This window comes from Nomascus leucogenys, chromosome 7b (genome assembly GCF_006542625.1).
Source record: "Nomascus leucogenys isolate Asia chromosome 7b, Asia_NLE_v1, whole genome shotgun sequence".
Lineage (NCBI taxonomy): Eukaryota > Metazoa > Chordata > Mammalia > Primates > Hylobatidae > Nomascus > Nomascus leucogenys.
Genome location: NC_044387.1, coordinates 68,803,638 through 68,819,237, shown reverse-complemented (window position 1 = coordinate 68,819,237; position 15,600 = coordinate 68,803,638). Strand labels below are relative to the sequence as shown.

The 15,600-nt window shown below is 38.5% G+C and overlaps 1 protein-coding gene across 4 annotated transcripts in view; it reads left to right on the top strand.

Moving 5' to 3' along the window:
* Positions 1-15,600, top strand: part of NR3C2 (nuclear receptor subfamily 3 group C member 2) — a 362,474-nt gene that overhangs the window by 273,399 nt on the left and 73,475 nt on the right. For all 4 annotated transcript variants that reach the window (XM_030816220.1, XM_030816222.1, XM_030816219.1 and 1 more), the window contains exons 5-6: positions 12,443-12,793; positions 14,723-14,867. In XM_030816220.1, coding sequence (XP_030672080.1) covers positions 12,443-12,793; positions 14,723-14,867 — 496 coding nt within the window. The remainder of the gene's footprint in view (positions 1-12,442; positions 12,794-14,722; positions 14,868-15,600) is intronic.

Sequence of the window (15,600 nt, the reverse complement as noted above, 5' to 3'; positions counted from 1 at the left end):
TTGTATCTAACATTCACATGTTATGGCATATTGATTTCAATTCACAGGGCTTTGATAGTCAGGTCTACAACAGTTCTTTAGTGTCTTCTTGAAATTTACAGTTAGAGTGATGCATGGTAGTTATTGGGTACTTTATGAAGGCATATTTTTGGTACGTGATTACTAAACATAGGCACATCCTGTGCCTATGATTACTGAACATAGGCACATTACAAACATAGGCATATCCCACACAAGTAAGACAACTCACTGGCTGTCTGCTAACGAGCTGGCCACCAAGAGTCATGGATAACTTTGTCATCCAACTTTGTAGCTTCTCACAGTAATTCTGAAGAAACTATTTTGTAAAAAGCTGAAATTCCATTTGGATGGTTTTGTGTTTATGCCAAATTAAACAGATATTACAGTGGTTGTTGGATGGCCTTGGGAGAGGTTTTTAGCCTTCCCCTCATAATTTTCACCAAATGCCTTCCAATCTATCCTAAATAAATATCAATAAATGTCTTATGAAGCAAATGTGTTTTCACACATTTCTCTAAGTCCCTCCTACATAACAGTTCTGCTGCTGACACCGCTAACAGGCCACTGAACTTGAAACGGTGAGCCTCCATGTACATGCCGCCTCTATCAGCTGGAACCCTGGCAAGGCAGTTCATCTTCCTGGAACTTTATTTCCTCTCATTTAAAATAGATTAAACTGGGTGTTTTGTGAGGTCCTTTCTGGGTCTAGAAGGCTCTCGTTCTCTTAGAGTGCTCACAATTTGGGTACTAAAACCTTGAATTGATGATGGGCATTTGGGGCAGGGGGAGATTAGTCTTTCTGTGCATCACTTGCCCCTTCCATAAGGAAGAGAGGGTCAAGGTCAAAAACACTTTCCATCATTCCACCCACAAAAAGGAGCCCATGCTGCTGTGGCTCATTTAATGATGTTTATTGGGCCCTAAGATTAAGTATATAGAATGCATCTTTCCTGGAGTCTATTTCTGGAGTATGGTTCTATGAAGCTAAAGGCCTCTTTTCTTTTTGGCTTCTCCCTGTTTCCTCAAGGGACCTGACTCTCTCAAGGTTAGAAGTGGCAGGACTGCCTGCTTGTTTGCTGCCCAGCCAGAGAAAACAACATTACGTCCCCCTGGCCACAGGGCTGTCAGGTCCTCTGCTCCTGTACTTGGCTTTGCTTCTTGGAGGTTGCTTGACTTAACTTTTGTTATCAGTGTGATGCTAGGTTGAGCCTTGCCTGGAATTTTTTTCTAGGTAGACTAGCCTAGTTCATTGGGGTTTGGGGTGAAACCTAACATCCTCTCTTTCCATTTCTCTTAAAAGGGTTATTAGAAAATGGTGGCTGTGGTTATCACATCAAGAAAAGTAACCTGGTATAGAGGGTCAGCAAAGCATTCATTTATTGGTTTATTTGCTCTTTCTTTCCCTTGGTTCAGTAAGCACTTATTTACTGCCTACTGTGTGCCATGCAATAAAATACTTAGATAAGTTCTAAGCATAATACTTCAGAAACTGAACAAACGAGTGTAGAGTATATCATGTTGGGCATGGCCTGATGATCTTTATCCTCTATGATCATATCTGTGAAGAGAGAATATCTGACTATAAAAGAGAATGTCTAATCTTAACTGTGGGTCCGAAAAAAATCACTAAAGGATAAAAATGCTCTAAAGGGAAGGTTATATAGGCTTTTGTTAGCCCCATTTAAATTTGGGGGTTGAAATTATTATGAGGGTTAAAAAGAGAGTTTTACATAGTAGATGACTTAGAACCACATCACCCATTTTAAAACCATAGCACGAGGTTGGCCTTATTCCAAGTCAGCAGTGAAGAACCAACCCTAGTCAAGAGCTTCACTGGAGTGACAGCCATGGGCCACCTTGTGACCCAGGAGAGGCTTGTCCTTACACTAACAAAGCCATCAGTGGAATCATTCATTGAAGATCCATCATTCTTTGGACCTAGGAATATAAGTGTGAAAATCACCACATGCAGCAGACTTTGTTTTAAATGAAGGGAAACCTACCATTAGAACATAAGCAGAATAGTAACAAGGAAGTGGCAAACAATTTGAAAGAATCGAAAACTGTTTTGTTTATTTCCGTACTATGAATGTGATGTTACTTTAAAAGTTAATAGCAATTTAAATGTGAATTACAGCCCCTAATCTCCCCGCAAAAAAACTTTCAGAAATGACCCAGCTGCCCTTCCTGAACTACCCACATTAAAATTTCCGGAAGTCCTCCCAGGACGGGTCCTTCACAGCTTTGATGGATAACGGCTGACTGTTTCTATCCAAGTCTATTGTTCAATCTCATATGAATGGAAAATACAGATTATAAGGAATCATGAAAAATAAAAAACCTTTAACGTTAAACTTTCCCCAAAAGCTTATTTTCAATGAGTTGGTATCTTATATATTAAAAACTTTCTTAAATCCTCTCTCGGACCCTTTTCCTTTAGGGTGGTAGGGTAGGACTAAATGATAGAAATACGAAGAATACTTTTGAAACTAAAATGGGAAGCACTTTTCTTTTAAAGAGGCATTTGTTCAGCCTGCTGTGCAGAATTAGATTTCGAGAGAGTCACCAAAGCTCTGGAATTTACACTGTGGCAGAATACCAAATGAAAAAACAGAAGTTGGTCTTGTAAACAGAGCTGGGCAGGGCAGGGCACGCCTGTGTGTCTGCCCCCATTCTGGCCACTCTGGCGTGGCCCTGCCCACCACCAGGTCCTTGGCAGTGCCCTGAAACCTGACGGCACAAGACATCATCAAAGTGCCTCAAGATGCTGCAATACCAACCCTGTGTGCAGAGACAAGCTGGAAACCAAACAGGAGAAGCAACTGCAAGACAATCACTTATTCAAAAAAGGCCATTTTGTTTGGCTCTGCTTTATCTGGGAGTTTCCAGACCAATTCAGTCTGTATCCTGAAGAGATCCCAGCCTAGAAAAATAACTGTTTGTGAAGTACATGCATCATTGGCTACTATTAATTCTTAATTTAGACTAATTTTGATAATGTCAGTGGAATAAAATGTGGAGTAATATTTAAATGCATAAAAGCAGTAACTATTAAGGTTTGCTTTCTCTTTCCTCGGGCCTATTTCATTTTGCCCTCCAACTTGCGTGGCATCCTGTTAACTCATTAATATGTACTTACTATGCTTATCCTTTTTTGTATTAGTACTAGCTTCTGACTTGAAGATTGTTTAAAAATTCTGCTTAGCTTCTTTTGTCTTGCATTTGTAAAATATTCTTAATAATAGAGTGAAGGTACTCAGAAATACAGACTGTTAAAACAATTGTGAAAAATATTTTTGTATCAGTTCACAGGATTATTATTTTGTTTGGTTATCTGGCTCATCAGTTCTTTTTCTTACTAAGCAATTTTAATAGTTTTTAATGGTTGAGTTATAATCACAGCATTAGTATTCTTGAGTAAAACTCAGTTTTCTTTTCATAAAAATAAAGGATTACTTATGATTTGATTATAATTAAGGTGGTTTTTTGATAATATATGTTGTTAAGTGATAGTTCTTTAAGAAATAATTAAAATTATAATGATGTAGCCATAAGTAATTTATTTCACAGAAAGACTGTTGAACTAAGAGGGAAGAAATATTTTGAAGAAAATTAATATTGGAGATAAAACTGCTCTCCTGGTGTGTATATTTTTTTATTCCTCATTAAGAGTTTTTATTTCTTAGTATACAAATTACACTAATCAAAAAAACAATTCTGAAATTAAATTTCGGCAACTTCCTTAGCTGTCTTAGAAGTCTTGGGTACTTCCAAGTCACTGGGTATAATCAAGGGACCAAGATGTGGAAACCACTGCACTAAAGTAGCAACAAATGTTTAGAGGGAGAACAGAATAATTGAAACAGCCCTAAAAAGTGATGTGCAAGCAAATGTACATGTATTATAGTTTAAATATTCTTTAAGTGCTTATTCAAGGAATCTTAAGGCTTAAATTTTTGTTTTTTAAAAAACTATTACTTAGTGTAACTGTTCCCCTCATCTATCTGTTTGGTAAGCTCTTATTTTTGTATATCATACTTGCTTGATGTGGACCCTGCTTGAGTTGACTTGACAGTTTGAGAAGGTATGCACAGGGCCCTTCCTGGGACATTTCTACCACTGTAGGTTCCAGCATTTAGCTAGTTATTTTCAGCCCAAGCCTAGTGAAGATCATGCTAGAACTTGGGAAGGCCTAGTAAACTAAGCTGGGTGCTGTAGTCCATTTCCAGGTCACTGCCTTTTGCCTCTTTCTCATAACTTATTCACCCCTGTGACCTTGTTAGAACAGTAATGTTTCTTCATAAAACATTCTTAATGAATCTATTTACCTTGCATGCCCAATGAGATAGTGTTTCATGTAATAAATTCTCTGCTGAAACATATGCCAAGAAGGCAGCCCTTGAAGCTGTTAAAGAATTAACTTTTTAACTGAGGGAGGGGCCATTTGCTGTGTGACTACAGCTATCACAGTGCTATTTTTCTTATTTTAAATGTATTATAAAACTACTTAGAGGTTTTTTTTTGCTTGTTTTACACATGCATATACATCAATCTTCAGCATAGTTATCCTCAAAGAATAAGAATTTACAAAACAGATACTCTATTTTCTAAAGAATGTAAATTTGATTTAGATATTTACATCTAAATAATGATATATTTGTCTGAAGAAGTTACCAGTCGCAGTGGAGCTCAGGAACTTTATTTTTAATAAAAGAAGTAGTAGGGTCTTTCCTTAGTAAGTTCTATTTTTTATATAGACTGACTAGATTGATTTCTATCTAGTCAGATAAAATTGTTAAATTCTCCTCCAGTTAGAATCAAGGTGTCATAACAGGGAGCAAAAGCAAAAAGCCTGACCTGTCTGTAACAGTCAAATAGGCTTCCAGTGTGAAGAAGTTGACTGTGCTGCCCAGGGAGTTAGAAATGAAAGCACCTTGTGTATTGGTACAGGTTGTTACAAGCCTCCTGTTTAAAAGACTAATCTCTGTCAACAGAGGTGATCCAGTGGTGACCTTACAGATAATTTAGAAAAGCCATTTTAGCTGCCGATCCTCTTCTCACCCCCTTTGACCTTCTGATTAGATGTCATTAGATGTTGTCTGCAAATGTAATGGGATTTCTCTATTGTAGTTTTTCATGTCATTACAATAAGTCACTTCCCTCTAATGCTACTCACAGTTATTGCATAAGTCACTTTACCCCTCTATACATGGTGATAACACAGTACCTACCTCATAGTGTGCTTATGAAGACATTGAATGGGATATTTCTAAAAGCTGTTATCTTAGTACCTGACATACAGATTCTCCATTAATGATAGCTCTTTACTATTTTCTCCTCTAATAAAATAAAATAATTTCAAGATTACAAGAAACCAAGGAGTGTTTTTTACATACAGGACTGAGCAAACAGCTTGCTTTATAATGGTTAAACTACTTTTAAAAAAAGGAGGGTGGGGGTGGGATAGGGCGGAGAAGAGAGCACAGAGGACGTTAGGTGTTTGGTTTTTTCCCATGGTGCTAGACATTCTCTCAAGCAGGCATTCTGAGATCATAGTCTTTTCCCTTTGCGCATATTTTGGAAACGTATTTCTGAAATTATCTTTTACCACACATATAAATATAAGGGATTTATTCCTGTTTTTCAGAAAAGTATGAACCAGAGAGATTTCTTTCAGACAAATGTAAGTCTGGAATGTACATCAGAGGGTCTTATTTACTTGCATTGTAGGGCCACCAGATCTCAATAATGCATTTAATCACTTTCTTCTACCTTAGGGCAGAACTGCCCTCAGGCAAGCAGGATGCCTGCCTACCTATTATCTTAGAATTTTTAGAAAAGAATAGTACATGTTCTTGCTAGTAGTACATTCCAAGCTTTCTCCATAACACATTCCAGAATGCTGGGAGGAAATTCTCCTGATGTCTAATCTAAATCCCTTCTTCTGCCCTTTAAACCCTTCGTATCTTATCTTGACCTCAGTGGAAATAGAAAGTAGATGCTCCCCATGATTTAGCCAATGTCTCTTTCAGTTTTTGAAACTGTTATCAGGCTTCTCGTAGACCTCATCCTCTACTCTGGAATAAGTCAACTGCAGTCTTTTCCACCTTTTTTTCTTTCAGAAGCATGTTTTGTCCTGAGGGTAAAACACGTGAGTAGAGGATTTGTCGTTTTGTTACTCCATTGTGATACTCCTCAAAGTCTATATCAGCACAACAGTGACAGGGCCCAAGTAGGAGTTGTCATGCGTAATCAATCCACTGGCAGGGATCAATCCACCCACCCTGGCAGGGAGGCACCAGCCACCTCTCTGCCTCACCACTGCTGCAGCTCCTCCTAAGAGGTGCCAGAGGGCACTTCAGAATTACAGGGCAGCCTCAGCCCCATGCCACGCAGTCCAGCGGTGGTCTATCTTGTTTTCATTCAAAACCAGCCAGGCCTTGAGCACAAGAAAGCTCCAGAAGCTTTCTCCATTGCCCAGAGATGATTACCAGAAGCTATTTAAATCTCTGATGTTCTGAGTTTCCTCTTCCCCTGAGGTTCTTTCTTGGTCTAATGAGGTCCCCAGCCTGGCCAGACCTCGAAGACATGTTGTCTCACCTTGAAAACCCCTTCTGTGTGCACACATTCCTGAGTTTGACTGGCATTAAAAAGGGGAGAGGGGATGCAAAATGTACATATTAGGGGAGAAAAAAAGAATATAGCTATAGAAAATACAAATGCCATAAAAGTAATCATGCTCACCATCTGTCTAGCCCCAGAAGAACCTCAGAAGCATCTTCCCAGCTTTGTCACTATCTGACTTCCTGTCTGTCTCCAATGGTATATTTCTGTTGTGGGGAATCATCTTCCAGAAATTTGTTATTGTCTGTGTAAAATCAGGGAACCCCTATTCTGACTCCCTCAGATTCCCTTGAGCCCCTCTGCCCAGTTCTGGCTTCTGACCTAAGGGACTTTCCTCTTAGGTGGGTCAATGGCACTTGACTCCAGGCGGATCCCCATGCAGCAAAGTGTCCTGGTCCTCAGAGGCCTTTGGTGTAATCTGCCTCACACCAAAAGCAAACCAGGGCTTGGTGGAAATTACCACAGAGGGGACAGGATAGAAGAAAACAACTTCTCTCTGCCATTATCTTTCTCTCCAAATATATTGTAAATGCCAGTGACCCAAAACTTATCATAGCCAGCTTCATAAACCTAATTACTTTATTATATATCAATTCAACTTCCCTAAGATTGTAATCTCTTATCAGGGCTCAGATCTTGTTAGTCAGCATTACATTGCTCACAAACTGGGTACTTCTTATACAATGGGTGGATATTAGTTATTTGCTAAGTAAGTAATAAACCTATATAACAATTGCAACAAATTTATATTTATTATAAATATAGATGCAGGTATCTGTGGATAGCTTTATACACACATTAAAATGTAATATATGAGGCCAAGGCGGACGGATTACCTGAGGTCAGGAGTTCGAGACCAGCCTGGCCAAACATGGTAAAACCCCATCTCTACTAAAAATATAAAAAAATTAGCCAGATGTGGTGGTGGGCACCTGTAATCCCATCTACTTGGGAGGCCGAGGCAGGAGAATTGTTTGAACCCAGGAGACGGAGGTTGCAGTGAGCCGATACAGTGACACTGCACTCCAGCCTGGGCGACAGAGTGAAACTCCATCTCAAAAAAAAAAAAAATGTAATATATGGATACTCACTCATTTGGAATATCTTTTAAAGTGATCAAAAGTTGAGTTTGTGTTTGCCCTGGCGTGTTTTCTATGTCAACAAAATCAATAATGTATGTTAACTTGTTAAATTATGTAGATTAATCTGAGAATATTTGGAGACACTTTTAAAAAAACAACCTGTATTCAACTTTCCTTTTTTTTTTTTTTTGAGACTGAGTCTCACTCTGTCGCCCAGGCTGGAGTGCAGTGGCGCAATCTCGGCTCACTGCAAGCTCCGCCTCCCGGGTTCACGCCATTCTCCTGCCTCAGCCTCTCCAAGTAGCTGGGACTACAGGCGCCCGCCACCGCGCCTGGCTAATTTTTTGTATTTTTTAGTAGAGACGGGGTTTCACCATGGTCTCGATCTCCTGACCTCGTGATCCGCCCGCCTCGGCCTCCCAAAGTGCTGGGATTTACAAGCGTGAGCCACCGCACCCGGCCCCAACTTTCTTAACCACTCTAAGAGTATTTATAAACAATTGAAATGCCACTTCCTTATAGTCAATTGACAAGCTAATTATTTATTGCCCTGGGACCCAGTTCTACTGGTGTTTATTACATTGGGATTGATTTAGATGATCTTTTTCCTATTAGTGCAAATTAGTTCTTAACCCTATAGAAGGATGACATTGCTTCCTTTGGTTTCATGGCCAGATTACTTAGTTGCCCCCTATCTTTGAGAGGACTCCTTCTCTGGCAGTAGAAAGGCAAAGAGAAGTCATGAAGATAAAGAGATGAGGAAAGCACAATTAGGGTTATTGGGCTGAAATTCATGCCCCATGTGTGAGGGTGACGGGAGAAATGGTCTGTTAAACAGGATAGTTGGCGGTGGGGGCACGGGGAGAGAATGCTGTTACTGTTTTGTGAGCAGTAATTACATTTGGCCTGTGAACAGAAAATATATATATTTTAATATAACCTCAATATAGCCTCTCTAATGTTTACTGCCAAGACCTAAAATTTCGAGACATGGCATGAAGCATTTCTGCAATCATAGAATTCTCACTTTATTTTTTTCTAATGAAATATTGTAATTGAACAAGATCCCATATTCTACTATATATCACTCTTTTACTATACTCCAGAGGGGGAAAGTTGTCCTGATTACCATAGCTAAGACTAAAGAATCTTTACGTGGTGAAAGTCCTAGCCAGCCATCATTTGGCCACAACGGTGGCTTGTCAAATGGGTATGTAGCAGGTCATACCAGCCTCAGGAGGTGGAGCGAAGCAAAAAAGGAAATCTTGCCATGTCATGTTTCAAAGCTCTTGTGAATCTTGAGATCTCATTAGAAATCTGTCACAGTTTTAATAGAGTCCCACCAAGATGTGCTCTGCCTGCTCTTTTGCAGGTTGGTCAGGATAGGAAGCAGGGCCCCCCCATTGCCAGTTCCTCGGGGGAACAATTCACGAGAATCTAAAGAGTTGTCTCCCAGCAGTGCCAGGAAAGAGTGGCTGCCAAAATGTTACTAGTAATTAAGGACTAGGCACCTGAGGGCAGCAACTAAGCACACACTAGTTATTATAACATCCAGGTAGAACAAGTGAAACTCCTCTTTTAAGTGAGTTTAACTGGGACTGGGAGACATTTACAGTCACATTAATGTACCCTGCACGTGCACACACACAGATACACACCCAGCTACTGTTGCTGGCAATGGAGAAAATGGTGTTTGGGTCTGGCCATCTGGGAACATGAGATCACAAAGCACAATGGCCATAAATTCAATATTGATTTAGTAAGGTGCTAAATAGTGGTAAGCTCCCAAATGTATGTTCACTGATGCTTTTGGTTAATAGAAACATGTTCCTTAAGTATCTTTAGCCAACAATGTTCCTGTGTAATTAGCAAACATCTTAATTATACACTTGGATTTGAAGCTTATGCTAGCTAATCTTAAAGTATAAAAATTACATGAATTAGATAAAGAGAAAAGGTTTAGAATAGAGACTACATGTAGCATAGAGGTTAAGGGCGTGAACTCTGAGCCATAGCTGGATTCAAATCCTCACCCTGGTATTTACTAGCTCTGCAATATGAAAAAGTAGTTAATCTTTCTGTGTTTAAGGTTTTCCACCTGAAAAATGAAAATAGTGCCTATCATAGGGTCATGGTGAGCATTGGAATGCTGAAAACAAGTAAAAGCTCTTTTGAACTGTGCTTGGAACATGAAATGCTAAATACATTTAGCTTATTTTAGGTATGGTATTTTAAGAGTAATAACTCCACAAGTGGGTCATTACACAGTAGAAATTTTGAAAAGGAATAATAATTAACAATTCAGAAATTTTATCATAAAATCTCAGAAGCTTGCCCACATTTCCCACAGGGAAGTAAACTAATACTTTATATATGTAATAGTTTGTTAACATTTATTAAAATTTTTAAGTAAGGTAAATTTATTCAACAGACATTTTTATTGAGTACCCATAAGCATCATGGGAAGTGATATGATGTTATAGGGATACATAAGACATTATTACCCACTTTGAAGAGCTTAAATTTTACAATATAGCATGTATTAGAACAGTATAAAATATTTAAGCATTTTAGAAACATTACTTTGATATAAATATAATGAATTAAGTAACCATATTTTTGGCCCTTTCAGAAAAGATATTGGGTAAATACGCATGGCCGAAGATACACTGGAGATATTTATTACCTTGAACTATTGGAGTAAATATGGATTATTACTCAATTCCAAGTGTCCTACATGTATTCACAAAATCACAGTATAAAGTTAAATGTACCTAAAATGCTAAATGTGATGTCGATAATCAGCTCCCTAGGTTTATGCTACAGACCACAGCCTTGTGTGTAAGTGCTGGAGAAAATATTAAGTATTCTTCATGACATTTCCTATCATTGACCTTAAATAAGCAGTGAGAATAAGCACAGCATTGTAGACTGAAAGCCTAAAACAATATGAATTTTATCATTAGTTTGCAAAAAAAAAATCACTTTTAATAAAATTTGAAAATATCACCCTTGGCTGTTTCTAGTCAATAAATTATGGTTATCGTCAGATGTGGACCTATAAAAGAGGAGAACATCTTAATGTGCTGGAATATTTTTAATGCTCACAGAATTATGGGGGAAGAATGGAAGTAACATTGACATGCTATTTCAGATGTTAATAATAATTTCCAACATGTTTTTATTTGTCATACCCATTTAGTTCTCTGAGAGATAAGAGAGGGAGACATTGTCATGCCCATTTTTCAGATGAATCAGTTGAGACTTAGAGGAGAGTTTATCTAATTGCCCAAAAGACAGATTAATGCTATTGAGGATTTTCTTAAGCTCTGATAGAGTCGTCAGTTGACTATGTTTTTAGATAACCTGGGTGCTTGCTTCTTTTCTGTTTTGTCTAGTTTTTGAGGCACTTTGCTGAGTATTTTTCATTTGTTCACTCATCCATTCATCAGAAGTATCTGGGTTACTAGTGCTGGCTCAGCACTCCTGGGCAGTTCTTGGTCAGCATCTTCCATTAACTTACGTGAATATGATACATCTGCTTTTCATTGATAAACAGTTCTAAAAATCAGATTTCTGTGCCTCAAATCTTTTATTAAAGAGACAGGCTATAAATTATTGAAGTTTAAAATTTTTGTTAATATTAAACTTCTTAAAGCCAGTAGTTATGTCTTATTCATCTTTTAAGCCTGGTTCCAATATTTAATACAGCTTTTGTTGTTTGATAGCTTATCTTTTATCTGAATTGTAAGATTTTCTGTGATGAATGTGATAAACATTAATGGCTATAATTATAAACACAAATTACTCTATTTTTAAATCAAGTTAATTGGTGTAACATAGTCCTACTCTACGTTAAATTTGTGTCCTGTAAGTTCTCACGACTGTTAGGATTAAGTAGAAGGTGTCTGTTTGCTTCAAGAATTTTTAAATAAATTGAAATGTTACATTTGTAACGTAAGTAATTCTCACATACCTAAGCTCAGTTTGGCGCTTCTTAACTTTTTTTTTTAATCCGTTCTCTCATTCATCTGTCTTCCCAATTATCTGTCCATCTACCTCCCAACCTTCCCACCTCCCCCACCACCTCCATCATATTCGCATATGAAGTAATTTACCCTTCCTCTAAACTCTATTTCAGATATACAAGATGTGGGATCTTATATTTCTTAAACTTTCTGGTCTCTGTTTCCTTATTCTACAACGAGAATCATAATAGAATCTACTCATAAAATTATTAAATTAGTTAATTTATATAGAGCATTTAGAACAGTGCCTGGCATTAGTAAGCATTCAATAAATTTTAGCCATTTTTGTTTTTATCATGGTACCGATCTCTACCTGCACTGCGGTATAGTTGGTGGTACATTTCTTATCTCCTCCCCCACTAGGCTGAACACTTGTTGAGGACCGGGTAAGGCTTGGTTATACTGAACATGTTAGCTGGGTTCCTATGCAGCTTATGCAGTCTCTTATAGGAGACAGGCAGTGAAGACTTGTAAAAATGAATGAAAGAAGGAAGGAGTTTGTTCTCCTAATACCAATAGTAAGTAATAGTAATTGAGCTTTATACATTTTCTCTTAGTGGAATAAACGGTCATGTTCCTATTGACATAACAAGACCTATTTAGAGGAAAACTGTACTTTAATCAATGTGAGTCAGTATATTTCAAACATAATTTTAATTTGGCTTTATCATTTATGGTTTCTTATAGCACGAAAGTCAAAGAAGCTGGGAAAGTTAAAAGGGATTCATGAGGAGCAGCCACAGCAGCAGCAGCCCCCACCCCCACCCCCACCCCCGCAAAGCCCAGAGGAAGGGACAACGTACATCGCTCCTGCAAAAGAACCCTCGGTCAACACAGCACTGGTTCCTCAGCTCTCCACAATCTCACGAGCGCTCACACCTTCCCCCGTTATGGTCCTTGAAAACATTGAACCCGAAATTGTATATGCAGGCTATGACAGCTCAAAACCAGATACGGCCGAAAATCTGCTCTCCACACTCAACCGCTTAGCAGGCAAACAGATGATCCAAGTCGTGAAGTGGGCAAAGGTACTACCAGGTAGGATTGCCTCTCCTTTCACAGGCTGCATCCTGAACTTAACAAGTCTGGTCAACTGACTTCGCCATCTCCAACCATGCAGTAGGAGTTTGCCTTCTATGAAATCCTGATATCAGATTTTTTTAACTGATAGCAAATTGATCAAGTATATAGGAAAAATGTGGTTAATGTGCTCATTTCTTCCGAGAATGCAGGGTTAAGGATTTTATTGTTAAAATGACAGATACGGCTGGGCGCAGTGGCTCATGCCTGTAATCCCAGCACTTTGGGAGGCCGAGGCAGGTGGCTCACTGAGGCAGATGGATCACGAGGTCAGGAATTCAAGACCAGCCTGGTCAAGATGGTGAAACCCCGTTTCTACTAAAAATACAAAAATTAGTCCCGCGTGGTGGCAGGTGCCTGTAATCCCAGCTACTCAGGAGGCTGAGGCAGGAGAATCGCTTGAACCCGGGTGGCAGAGGCTGCAGTGAGCTGAGATCCCACCACTGTACTCCAGCCTGGGCAACAGAGTGAGACTCTGTCTCAAAAAAAAAAGAAATTAAAATTAAAAATTTTAAAAATGACATATACACTTCTTATGTTGATCAAAATGGAAAATTTCATCCAAAATTATTAAGGTAAAATACATTCTGTTCATGAAATCACAAGTTGAGCACATTATTAACGGCTCATAACGAGGGTTAATCTAAGCATAGACCAAGTAAGGTAAGGCCTAGCAAGTTGTAAGAGACCTAGAATGACTCTTCTGTCTAAAAAATAATCACCTGGCCCCCAGCACCCTTCAAATTGTCCCTGGAATTCCTATTTTAGTCATTTTTTTGTTTCATGGGATTTAATTAATAAGGCCCCTCTTAATCTACAGAAACATCACTTAGAAATTGCCATTACATTGTCCCAGTTCATTAATCTAAAGCAGTTTCTTAGACTACCTATGGTCAGACAGCAGCTGTAAAAGTTGGGGAAAGCTCCACTGACTGATTCTTTGAAGAGAAGCTTGCCCAGTGAAACTCCACAGACAGAAAAATAACATGATGCCCCTGGAGATGGGGGGGTGATAAAAAACAAAAGAAGGCCTGGTGCAGTGGTCCATGCCTGTAATCCCAGCACTTTGGGAGGCCGAGGCAAGCAGATCACTTGAGGTCAGGAATTCGAGACCAGCCTTGCCACCATCGTGAAACCCCGTCTCTACTAAAAATACAAAATTTAGTTGGGCATCCTGGCAGGCACCTGTAACCCCAGCTACTTCTGAGCCTGAGGCAGGAGAATCGCTTGAAACCCTGGTTGCAGTGAGCCAATATCATGCCACTGCACTCCAGCCTGGGCGACAGAATGAGACTTCATCTTAAAAAATAAATAAATAAAGAACAAAAGAAGAGCTTGAGTCTGTCAGGCAGGGAGGACAGGTGCCAAGGAACCATGCTCTACCATAGAACTTTATCAAAGTCTGGTATTAACCGAGACCATAGGAGGCACCACATGCTCATTTTTTAAGCACCACAAACTCATGAACAAATGAAATTTCCCACCATTATTGCAGATACGCAGGGGTTGACAGTTATTAAATTACCTTTTATTTTAGTGTTATTAATTGTGGGTGGGATGAAGCAAGTTTTTCGGGTTAATACAAATTCTCTCAATCTAACCAAGGGTTTTAGGCTGTCATCCACACCGAAACTTGCTGAACTTTGCAATTTTAGTTTGCCCTGGCAGTTTACCCTCATCTAGAATTAGGATGAATTTAAAGTGAAGTGTGGAACAGGGCTGGCCCTGTGGTGGGCGCTCTGTAAATGACTATTGAATTGATTTGCGTCTATTAGAGAAGAGAAAAGTGAAAGAAAGGTGGCTGTTTGGGGTTGACTTAAGAAGCATCTTCCTGGAATGTACTTAAATGCTAAGTGTATTTCTGTGATTAATCGTTTTGTTCTTCAGGATTTAAAAACTTGCCTCTTGAGGACCAAATTACCCTAATCCAGTATTCTTGGATGTGTCTATCATCATTTGCCTTGAGCTGGAGATCTTACAAACATACGAACAGCCAATTTCTCTATTTTGCACCAGACCTAGTCTTTAATGAGTAAGTACCTATTAATTAGCCTTCATAAAATAAACTGCAGAGTTATTCGTTATGCTTTCTTTCAATGATTTCTAAACAGATGTACGTTGGTGAAAGAATCTACTGAAACTGGCATTTTTTAACGTTAAAAATTTACAGATCTCTGGGAACTTAAAAATTACTCTTTGCAACATTATACTGTACGCTTCTGAGTATATATAAATCAGTATATATAAATTCCACATAATAATATGTGGGATATATCCCAAAAGAAAGATGATCCAGTTGGCTCTGAAAATTGACTGGTACAAAGCCACAATTAATAGAAAACAGTCTCTTTTGGTATCGACTCCAATTGGGAAGACGATCTAATTTCTAGGAAACGTGAATATATAAAGTGCCAGCTTTTACGAGCTCATATAATGGTTCTTTTGTTAACAGTATACAGCTGCTCAATGTGTTTTCATGACAATCGTAATTACCCTTCTTTGCCATCATAAAAGAAGCCAAACTGTTATTCTGTAGCAAAACATTTTTAGTTTTATGATGCATTTTAAAAGACTGAAAGAATTGTAATCGGTTTTCCTTTGGCTACAAATTCCTTCCTATTTTAAGTTTACATTTTAATACTGTTTGCATTCCTCATTAGCACATTTTATTTATGTTTATATCTAGCAGTGCTTCTTTGTAATTGTTGGGTCAAGAAATACTTAAAAGGGAATATTTGAATTATGATAGTAACTACAGCCATATT